At 34.6% G+C, this 12,731-nt stretch overlaps 1 protein-coding gene across 2 annotated transcripts in view; it reads right to left on the bottom strand.

Annotated features, from left to right (window-relative positions):
• Positions 1-6: 6 nt before the first annotated feature.
• Positions 7-12,731, bottom strand: part of LOC106880363 (uncharacterized) — a 296,957-nt gene continuing 284,232 nt past the window's right edge. For both annotated transcript variants that reach the window (XM_052972368.1, XM_014930251.2), the window contains one exon: positions 7-2,249. In XM_052972368.1, the coding sequence (XP_052828328.1) occupies positions 68-1,411 (1,344 nt within the window). In that variant the 5' untranslated portion in view covers positions 1,412-2,249 and the 3' untranslated portion in view covers positions 7-67. The remainder of the gene's footprint in view (positions 2,250-12,731) is intronic.

Here is a 12,731-nt window from a genome sequence, read left to right as displayed (position 1 = left end):
TTATATAGGTAAATGTATGTTTATGTATGTATATTTAAACTCGATTCCTCTGTAGTGTTGAGTTCAGTCATGTGTGAGAGACTTCTTTCATTTCAATATTTTGCAAGTCGGTTTTTTCAGTTTTTTCTTCGTTGGAGTCATCTAAGTGCGATGACGTCAACATAGATCTAAGGCTGTTACTATCTATAGACACGTGAGATATACAATGCGAGTGTTCACTCGGTTTCGAAACATCACTAGCGATATCAGAATTAGTTTCACTAATATTTGAATTAGTATCATGAACGCCACTATGACTACTGTGCGGTTGAGGTGAGTTCGAACAACCGGAACATACTGTGTTCACTGAAGGACGACGACTATCCGGTGCATCCACTTGATGTACTGAAGCCATGTGGACAATAACAACAGGAAGGCTATCACTCGAATCCCCTTCGCTCATTGGTCTGTTCTGATGAACGCAAAGGTATTGCGTGTTACTGGCAACTTCCTCGGCCGTTTCTTCGACTCGTAATTCATCGTCTTGTTCATAAGCGGGGTTTATGATGCCAGTCGACACGCTACATACGCTACTCGATACTACCGAGGACCTTCGCATAGCATCACTGCCTCGCGTCAACCTGTAGTCATCAAAGGCAACATTATTTGATTTTCGTCTCGTATAAGAAACGTGTGATATAAAAGCTGATGACAGCGCATTATGAAACGGTTTGATGTTTGGCATTGAATAAGCTTTATTGGCTATTTCTGATCTTTTAATAGGATGCGTTACCATCGAACTGCGGCGAGATGACGCCGGGAAGGTAATTTTATAGGCTGTTTCTTTTACGCCACCACTTTCTTTTAAATTTGTGCACACATTTGAATCAGAACTGCTTGTGAGTTCATTTGAATTAATACTTTTTACAGTCATTTGTTGGAAAGGTAGTTGTATACCACGAAAATAATTTTTTCTAAAACTCTCTACCACCAACTCATAAATAGCTTCTTTTTTTAAACTACGAATTCGTATTTCGTCTTCAACCCTTAAATATTTGTCCCTAAATTCACAATACATAACACAGGAAACTATTACCATAAAAGCTCCCATAGCCATAATTGGAGGTCCGATATAAGCTAAGACTTTTAGGTGGATATTTCGCGGTGGTTCGGGTGGTTTGACTGGCAATCGAATACTTTGAGATAAAACAGATGATTCCGGATAATATCCAAGAATACTCATCGCTATTCCACCTACTGATATCAAGGAGCCAATAAGTGTACCGATCAATGTTGGCAAAAGGCAAGGAATGTTTATAAAATCTGCAATTTTAAAAGGTCGACGTACTTTTCGTTTTGGTCTTCGGCGTCTAGAACTGAATACAGGATGGTCAGTATCATTATAATGAAGCCGTACGCGAGGGACGAACATTTTATTTCAGATTGGAGCCAGGCTGTATTATTTCTTCATTTGTTTCATCTCATCCCACTGATATCCGTACTATTTCCGAACAAAGGAAGTCTTAATTATTGCACTGCTGGAATCTTATTTTAATAGACATTAAATGATTTCGCTTGAACAATCTTGCAGTTTTGTGAATTTACACAATTTCTCTGGTAGCCTGATAATTTTATGAACAACTTGAATTTAGCACCAACATTTAAGTGGATGAGAAATGTGGCATATGATGCCGATTGCTTTATTTGATTTCTTTCTTTTAGCAAGAATTTAAGAATTCGTAGAAATCAGGAACAATAGTTGAAAGTAAATAAGATTTTGTAATCGTAATAACAGAAATAATATACATTTCTGATAATTGTAATTCCTCAAGGGATTTGTGTTCATAATTTCATTTTTGAGAAGCATCATTTTATTAATATTTGCTTGCTGAAAATTTAATTAGTCTACGACTGAAAGGGTCCTTTTTTAAATGAATGAATAAAAGTTGGACATAATTTAAGCAAGTATGCATTTATGCAATTATTTCTGTGAAATGTTCGTGGACAATTTGTATAAGCTTGATAGAATTAAGTTAAATCAATCGAAAATTATATAGACATTCAAGTTAGTAAATTGCACATCGGAATCTACTCGTTGACCGGCAGAATCAGTTACTGAGAGATTACACACTGATTGAAAGCATTTAGCATAGCTACAAAGACTTCACAAGACTTGTATATTATATAGATCCATGGAAAACCATTATTGATGGTAATAGTTCACCGTTCGTAATGTCAGACACAAGATTCATAATTTTCCCGTCGTAATTCTGAAAATATACAAAAGCAAAAATGAGATAGTATACGTTGTTTAAGAATACATATAATACATACAAACCAATACTTGAATATCAAATAAAGAACATTTGAAAATACGTTTGAGTGAAAGAAATAGTTTGAGAAGAACTCAAGCAAAGAAATTAATGCTGAATTATTAATTATCATTATTTATTTAACCTTATCGCAATGGATTGTACTTGCAGCTTTGACGAGATTTATCGCCTTCGGTATGAAGAAAACAGTAAAGAATACTCTCACTGACATTGCTAAATGCCGCGGGGCTGAATATACGACATTGACAAAGCACAAAAAAATGCATCTGGAATATTCGATAACCACTGTCGTTACGAATTTGCGTCTCACTTTGATGTATATTGTTTTTAACACAGTAGGCCTATAAGAGATTCTATCTAGCATAAAAACAGCAATATCTTGTGCATATACATTAAGCATGATACATATATGAATATTTTAATTTGATGCTGCTTCAGTTACGTACATCGGAATTTTTATTTAGTCCGGTGACTATTCACAATATCAGTGAATATATTATTCACTCATTTCCTAAATATCGGAGACAACAGACCTCTAGGCTTGTGACAACGAATAAACACATCTTTGTCAAGGCCCAGGATAGCTGAAATGCATTTGGCGTTCTCGCTACCCACTGCCAGGACGATTCTTCTTTTCTCTCCAATATATATTGTGTTGTTGAAACAGAACGTCTATAAGTTATTCTTTCTCGGACGAAAAGCTGTCGGCAGTGTATATACAGTAAGTACGATACTGTTCACTTAATGCTGCATCTATTTTGTATACCGGACTTTATTGTTTGTCCAATAAAGATACTATCTTTAACATAAAATATATTCATTTTGCGTTTGCTATTTAAAAAAGAGCCTTTGCCTCCGTTTTCTGTTAACTCTGAAATAACATAAACACGAAACTGAGGAGCAATCCTTTGAATAAACGCTTAAGCAACATTCTCAGTTTATATCATGCGTGATTCAGAATTTACTTTGACATAAGATAACTACCAATGATCTATGTTAAGCTGACTGAATCGAATATACGTCAGCTTTGAACGTCTGAGTTACTGTCTCAATGTAAACTAAAAAAATCATCACATTAAATGCAAGAAAAGAATATACTGGATCTTCATTGCAGCTTCTATTCCTGCAAAAAAAAAAAAAATCATTTTATTCAACAATGAACCAGAAATTTTTGTAAAACTTATGGATACTACTGTATCCATTATTCCAACGATTCAAAAGGGTAGATCGTTGGTTTGTCACAAGACGTCAATAATTCTGACTGAAATGAGTATTATGGTGAAGCAAAAAATTTACTGAAAAGCAGAATCAGCAACTTGTTTTCAGTTCTTAATAAAAGTCAATTCATTTTATTTACAGAGTTTATACTTATGTGAAAGACATGGATTTTACCCAGTCTCATTTTTCCCCCTGTAATTGTCTAACTAACGTAAGAAGAAGAAGGGCGATGCACCGAGTAAAAAACTTCTGATCTAATGATTACCCACTGGTTCTATCTCTGATAAGGATTATTCTCCGTAGAATGATCTTTGTTAATACTATATTTCATAATACAAAAAATAACTAAAATAATTTCATGCTTACAATAAAAATCGGAGCTACAATATCGTGTTTATTTTTGCTGCAATGCGAACATTTTGTAAACTTTAATATCTGCCATACTTATGCTAACATTGAAACGTTTTCATGTTTTTGTTTTGTATAGTGAATACATAGCCAGCCATTGAAAAAGTAACTCAGACGTTCAAAGCTGACGTATATTCAATTCAGTCGGCTTAACATATATCATTGGTAGTTATCTTATGTCAAAGTAAATTCTGGATCTCGTATGATATAAACTGAGAATGCTGTTTAAGAGTTTAGTCAAAGAATTGCTCCTCAGTTCAATGTTTATGTTATACCAGAGTTAACAGAAAACGGAGGCAAAGGTTCATTTTTAAAAAAACAAAAGCAAAATGAATATATTTTATGTATTTTATGTTAAAGATAGTATCTTAATTGGACTGACAATAAAATTAAAACTTTGCCATCTTACTGTCAGCAAAATGCTGGATATCGAACTAGAATGAAATGATATTATGATAGCAACAGAGTATGCAAATATACGTACAAAGACACATACACATGTATTCACGTACACAGACATATACACATTGTGAAGGTAACAAACAAAAACTAAAAGAAAAAAGACAATTCCGGTGGGACAAGTTTTAACAAATGTGTATTGGTTTAACCTTTTGAAAAAGAAGAGAAAAGCTTCAACTTTTAGGACACTAGTTCTTCACTAGAAGAAAAATATAGAAGAAAAGTAAAGAAGGAGTGTGAAAGTGGGGGGATGGTTGTGAAGAGAAAGAATCGGGCGAGGGGTTCAGCGGCAAAATGGAATGAGATGTGCTTTGGTGGAGAAATTAAGAAGGAAGATGTAGGTGTGTATGTACACATTTCGAAGTGTTTCCGTATTTTAAGATTGTATAAGAAGAGATTGGCTGTGTGAATTTTGGTGTTTGAGTAAATGAGTAGCTGTGTATAAACACCCAAGTATAATAGCGCGAGTTAATGGAGATGTGGGTTGTTGGTATGTGTGTGGGTGGGTGTGGAATCGTTACGTGTGTGTGAAGAAATCATGTAAGGAGTAGGAGCGTGTGCAGGAGTGATGGAGGTGTAAGTAAGACGATAGGCATGAGATGCTTATAAAATGGAAGAAAATTATAAACAAGAGAGGAGCAAGAAGGTACAGTAGAACACTACTGCTTTCAAATTTGGGCACAAGGCCAGCAATTTCGGAGGAGTGGGTTAAGTCGATTAGATCATCCCCAATGTTCAACAGGTACTTATGTTATCGACCTCGAAAAGATGAAAGCAAAGTCGACTTCGGTGGCATTTGAACTCAACGTAAGTACGGTCGAAATGTTACCAAGCATTTTACCCAGCGCTCTAACGATTCTACCAGCTCACCGCCTTATACAGCACAAGACTATTGCAAGAAAATATTTAGATTGAGAGAAATTGAGGAAAAGATAAAGAACACATCCGCGCACACACTGATGTGTGTATGTGCGCGCGCGATGCGTGTCAGTGTTTATACGTATTTATACACACACATTCATATATATATATATATATACATGTATATATGCAAGCATTCATACAGATATATATTTACATACACGCATGGAGACGCATATACAACCGCATGTATGCACACATGATTATTTGTTTTAATTCTTCTTGTTGATATATTTCAATCAATTGCAAAAGTGCAAAACTATTACATTTAAACAACATCCTCAATATCTAACATCGCCTTCGGTGAAATTAAATTATGAAAAACCAAACGTGGAAGAAAGAGAAACAGCAGCATAGAGCCACATAAAAATACCAATTAAGGAAAAAATAATTAATTTTAAAAAACTAAATTAAACGTTGCCATAGTATTCGAATAGAATGAAATCAAGATATAATGAAATCAATTCATGAAACTAAATCTTTAAATTAATGATTTCGAAATAAATTATGTCTTATCCAACTAATGTTAATTGGCGATAAAAGAGAATTCTACACCTTTTTTCTTGTATAAAACCAGTTCTAGCTATGGTTATAACCGAATGGTTTAATCTAACTAAAGAGAACTAAAATATGATTTTTGACATTATCAAATCCTATGATCCACTTTTACTTAGTTTATTTCGAATCTTCGAATTTTTCATGTTTCAACAGCCATTTTTATTCATATATTATTTCGATAACTTACGACGTCAAACATTGTCACTTGATACTAACACACGGAGGTAGCGGGGAACCGGCAAAAATTTCTAAAACCAGTCATGTGACTATCTTCTACCAATCAAATCCTGTTCATAACATATACTAATTTGAGCCATGAACTCCCTATACAAATAAGGTAAGTTAGAAGCAAGACAGCTGCGACATAAGCCACGTCTTTCTATTTGAACTCTTTGAAAATCAAATTAAACTGTGAAACCTTTAAATATATTAATAAAAAGAATTTTAACTATTCTCTGAGCAATTTGAACTTCTAATTTTTCTTATGTCTCTACCCATGTGGAATAAAATAACTTTCCTATATATATATATATATATATACACATATGTGTGTGTGTGCGTGCACGCGTGTATGTATGCATGCATGTCTGTCTGTATGTATAAAACATTTGCGCGTGGGGGTAGTTGTGTGTGTGTGTATAGTGTATAGAAAGGTCAAACTTCACTATTCGTAACTCAGATTCTTTTGTAGTCGATCTTCGGATGATTACGGAAAACGTTAACATCAAATTTTGTATATAATAAGCATATATAGTAAGATTGTTTGAATATTATAAGGGAAGTTGGTTGGGTAATACGGAAAAGAAGTGATTGACAATATAAGATAGGAAATAAAATAAAATTATACAAAGCAACAAGTTGATATGACAATGCACATACACACACATGCTCACACTTACACTCTCACACACATGCGCACACACATGCGCACACACATGCGCACACACATGCGCACACACATGCGCACACACGCGGACGAGCATATACGAAAATGTAAGTTGATATATACGTGAGTGCAATAATTCTATAAAATGTCGATCACAGATGTGAAATTATTGTAGACACACTTCAAAGTATTTACTTTTTAGTTACGTACACATAAATGACTGCCGCTAGCACCAATATGTATTCCACGTGTGCCGGCGAGCTGGCAGAAACGTTAGTACGCCGGTCGAAATGCATAGCGGTATTTCTGTGTTCAAATTCCGCCGAGGTCGACTTTGCCTTTCATCCTTTCGGGTTCGATTAAATAAGTACCAGTTACGCACTGGGGTAGAGATAATCGACTTAATCCGTTTGTCTGTCCTTGTTTGTACCCTCTGTGTGTAGACCCTTGTGGACAGTGAAGAAATAAGAAACGTTAGCACGTCGGGTGAAATGCTTAGTGGTGTTTCGACTGTCTTTACGTTCTGGGTTCAAATTCCACCGAGGTTGACTTTGCCTTTCATCCTTTCGGGGTCGATAAATTAAGTACCAGTTGCGTAGTGGGTCGATCTAATCGACTGGCCCCCTCCTCCCAAATTTTGGACCTTGTGCCTAGAGTAGAAAAGAATATATATTCCACGTGATTTAATATTCTTTTCTATACTAGGCACAAGGCCCGAAATTTTGGGGGAGAGGGCCAGTCGATTAGATCAACCGCAGTACGCAACTGGTACTTAATTTATCGACCCCGAAAGAATGGAAGGCAAAGTCGACCTCGGCGGAATTTGAGCTATGAACGTAAAGACAAGCGAAATACCGATAAGCGTTCCCCCGGTGTGCTAACGTTTCTGCCAGCTCACCGCCTTCACGGGAATGAATATTATGAAAAACATAGAACAGACACACAAACACACACACACACACACACACACACACACACATATAAATATATACATATATACGACAGGCTTCTTTCAGTTTCCATCTATCAAACCCACTCACAAGGTTTTGTTTGGCCCGAGGCTATAGTAGAAAACACTTACCCAAGGTTCCATACAGTGAGACTAAACCCAGAATCATGTGGTTGAGAAGCAAGCTTCTTACCACTCAGCCACGCCTGCGCCTATATGCATGCGGTTAGTATACAACCTAATATTTCCTTTCCCTGTAATGTACTTGTTGCAAGTCAACCAATTTCCGACTTATAATCTTAGTTTAATGCACTGTTTTGTAGTTTAGTCACAGACTGGCTCAGTCAAGCAAATGCATGGCTAAAAGAATTTCAGTCGTAACCATTCAGTATATTCTTTTCTGGACAGAGTAAACCAAGTAACATAGTATCCAAAGTATCATTTTCTAGGGCGGCAGGATATGATTTGAAGATGATTTTTATTTCTTTTGTTTTCATTTAGTCGGAAAATTGTGAAGAAAAGCTTTCATTTGTAGTCTATATTCTGTCGTATACCTTGGTGGATTTACTTCCCCATTCTACCTGTGTTGAAGCTTGGAATATGATATTTGAACACTGAACAAGCCAGACCAAATTCGAGCAGCGGTGTTTTTAACTTCTATGCTGGCACTCTACTGACTTCAATAGTTTCGTTTCATCATTCAATTTGCACTAAAGTATAATTTAAACAGATATTACTTTTACATAATAGACGACTCACTCATTCTACAAAACGCCAATAATTTGAATATCTTTCTGTTTCACTTGTTTTCATGCCACACATAAACACGAATACATTACGACAGACTCGGTTATCATACAGAGATTACTAAAGGATAGTCTTAAGCAAGAGAATGTCTGCAGGGAGAAAGGAATCGTTACCAAGAGAAAACTTCATAGGCAGCTATTTACTCTATTCGATTATCATTTCAATAGAAACTCTCCATCACTGTCATTTTATGTTCCAGCAAACCAATCCAATAGTCTGTAATTATTATTTATTGAATTCCTTAGCAGTCATTATTGATATTTAAACGAACAGAGGCATTATTCATTGCTTATGTCAAATGTTTTGTTTTGCATTTAGTTTGTTCATGTAAATAACATGTATCTTCAGTTCTTGAACATCAGTGTTATAGTATTTCGCATTTTTTAAACAACTTCTCAATGTTTGCATTTTACTGATATAGAGTATGACTTTCACATCTATGTTTGTATATATATGAACATAAGTGCACCTGTATGCGTGTATGTTATGTATGAATTGCATGTATATATATATATATATATATATATATATATATATATATGTGCGTATATGCATACATATACATATATATTTTTTTATATATGTATATATATTATATATATATATATGTACACACACACACACACACACAGATATATAGGCATTTACATCTACTTATATGTGTGTAAACACTTTAAAAGTTTATTCATAAAACATTAGTATATGCTTAGATATACTATTACCTTTATGTCTGTATGTACGCATGCTCCATACCTAAGCACCTATGTAGAATGTATGTATATGTGTCAATACATGTCATTGCTATGTGATCCAGCAATGTGAAATGTTTAGATTTATTTTAGTTATATGCATATATATATACGAGTTTATGCATATATAGATTCATTCCTTTGTTTGTATATATCCTTGTATACATAAATACTACAGACTATACTACTAAATATTGCAGACATTTTAAAGCTTTAGTGATGGCTTGTAATTATAATTTCTTAATCAACCGTGTTCTTTCTGGTTTTACGAGACGCAGGATCCAAAGATTGATGCTAAGGATATTTGTCTAAATTTATAAAACAACGTACATCAGCATTCAAATATATAGATTAGCGTTTATTATTCATTTGTAGCATCAGCAGATTTTTCATTAATTCGACATAGCTAAACTACTTTTCCTTTTATCGCTGACACTATTTTAATGTTAGTGGGACAAGTAATCTCTACTGCAAGGCACATTTTTTTCTCTGACACAGATCTCGTACCTTGTCTGTTGTGCCTAGATTTTGGAGAAGGTCAGAGAGCCACAAAGCAACAATTTTGTTTAAGAATGAATATACCTTCTACATCACTGGAAACTTTTTGTATCTCGTCCGTCAGGACTATCTTTATCTTTTTATATTTTTCTTGTTTCAGTCATTAGACGGCTGCCATGCTGGCTGTTTCTAACCGAACGGATCGACCCCAGTTCTTATTTTCTTTGGGAGAGAGGGATTTTTGTGAAACCTGGTACTTATTTCATCTGTATCTTTTACCGAACTGCTAAGTTGTTATCTGTTTGTTTTCACTATGAACTGCATTAATGTAATCATGGTCAGAAATATGGCGATTATTTTGGAATCTCTACTCACAATATAGATAAGATCTTCGATGTTAGTTCTACAGTCTACATCGATTCTATTATATTAGCATCGCTATTTCTTTTTTGCAACAGGTATTTTGTTGCTATTTCTGTTCCTGGATTTCAAAAACAATACCATCAATGGGAGACCTAATATCAATTTTGTTGACCGAAGACTACTGTGGTTTATTATGATACATTTATTATGAATGTTTTCTCACAACATAGCTATGCGAGAACTTTTTGGCATGCGAGTGAAACTTTATTTCTACTCATGTGTTACTATAGAGTAATGGATTTTTTCTGGTTGTATATATCAGTTAGAAAGTACCTTTCCGATGATCTTTCTAATTCCTATTTTATGTATGAATATTTGCCTGATGAATGCACATCGACTTTAGTAAGTGAAGGTTCTTGAAGGACTATTAAGCTATATTCGTAGTATGTTTGAACCATTGTTATACTTTTGCCTACATGTTTTTTTGTTCATGAAGAGACGGTCTGTATGATTATTGAAGTGAAAGTTTCTAGCTGTAAAAGTATCCAGGCTTTAATGTCATTGACTCAGATCTTATCCAACGTCTAATTGAGTGCCTTACATGTTCCTACGAGTACATCAAACAGTTTGTAGGTCACTGATTTATTGTGTGCCGAAATATTCGGGGATCATATTTGTTATATATTTGTTACATATTAGATTTTTAACGTGCTGAGATAGTTCTTTACCTCGTGACTGGCTTTGTCCTTTGACATCAGACTTGCTTCTGGTCTTACAAGCCAGCTAAGCATATGTATATTGTCACTGAGAGCTTGCTGATAAAGGCCGATAAATCATCCTCTTCCGCACCAATAGTAATTTCAATTTTCGTTGTTGTAGCTGAGAGTCAAATCTCTTCCTGGATAATTTCTCTCCTGAATTGTTTCCTTTTGCACTCTAGGCTATTATTCTTAGTTAATTTTCTTTCATCTAACTTCTTCGGGTGGTGGTACTTCTCAATAACGGCTTTTAAGGTTTGTTTGAAGAGGATCAGTTTATGTTTAAGTGCTCTTGCTTTCCAATTACCAAACAGTTCTTAAACGTTGTTTATGATAAGTGTAGTTATTTTTCTGTTTGCCATTGTTGAATATCGTTGTATAACTGAGAATCTTCAGTAGATTATCGATTTTTCTTTCTATGATTATGTTCCAATTTTTTAGATTTTGTTATTGCTTACAACTTCAAGATCTTTAAGATACTACTTAAAAGTTGTGAAAAGGGACTATAAAATGAGGATTATTTGCTCAAATTGTGAGGCTTTATTCTCTCACTAATATTTATGCCTCTATATCACTTAGCAACATTTATCATTACTAGTTTTAAATGGTCTGTAATGAAATAGAAGTTTTAGAAATGGAATAATGCTTCATTGAAATATTTCCTCGGAAACAAATTTCAGTTCTTTATGTATGAGCTCACCTAGCACTTAATACGCCTATTATCAAACACGCAGTCTAGCAGTCGGAGTCTGATGTGTTATAACACATATTCTCATAAACACTAAATGTATGTTCCTTCAAAAGATGTTTATTTACTCTTGTGGGTGCAGCCTTAAATTTTGTGCAAGAAATTACTTTCTAGCAGTAAATTGCTCCTTGGTGTTAAAACAATGTTGCTTGCTAACGTTATTGCATGTGATGAAATAATTTAGTGTTGTCTGAAGTTCATTTTAGTATAATCTAATTCTATTTAACAGACAGCCGAGGAATCTTTGCTAGTTTACAGCAATTATACAAGTTATTACTGAGTTCATAACTCTAACAAAAGCATACTTTAGAATTTCGATCTATTCTTAAATTACAGCTAATAACATTCTACTTACTTTTACAATGTTGTTTTTCCTCGGTTTTTTTTCCTGTGTTGCTGAAACTATGATTGTCCAGTGATGCTTTTTTTAAAATTTTGTAACGACTCTGGTTATAGTATATTCAAGTTTGAGATAAATATCGCTACATTTATGAATAAAGTGTTTCCTCTGTGAATGTGAGCAGGAGAATAAACAGTCATTTAGGAAGTCTGGTGGATGAAATTACGAGTGTATGTAAACACGTACGTATGTACGGATTTATCATTATGTATGCATATATTTGTGTATGTGTGAATGATTGTTGTTGAAAATTCACCATTCAACAAAGTGAAAGTTGTCTTCGATAAATTGAAAATCCAATCCTGTTTAAACTATAAACTTCGCTATGTAAAGCAGTTTTGTGCATGTTAAATATGATGCCATAGACAGAGAGCAGCAGAGAATAATACGTTACTTATTTGATCTCTATAAGGCTTGAACAGTTGATGTAAGTTGATTTTATTTGCTGGACCTAAATATGGAAGGGGTTGCTATGCAGTTTTGTCAATGCTTTATATGTTAGATCGCTTTTAGAGATCGGCAAGGAATGTAGCATTACTCTCTTTACTTACTTGTTTCAGTCATTTGACTGCGCCCATGCTGGAGCACCGCCTTTAGTCGAGCAAATCGACCCCGGGACTTATTCTTTGTAAGCCTAGTACTTATTCTATCGGTATTTTTTTGCCGAACCGCTAAGTGACGGGGACATAAATACACC

This window comes from Octopus bimaculoides, chromosome 13, assembly GCF_001194135.2.
Source record: "Octopus bimaculoides isolate UCB-OBI-ISO-001 chromosome 13, ASM119413v2, whole genome shotgun sequence".
NCBI lineage: Eukaryota > Metazoa > Mollusca > Cephalopoda > Octopoda > Octopodidae > Octopus > Octopus bimaculoides.
This window is presented reverse-complemented; position numbering and strand designations above follow the sequence as displayed.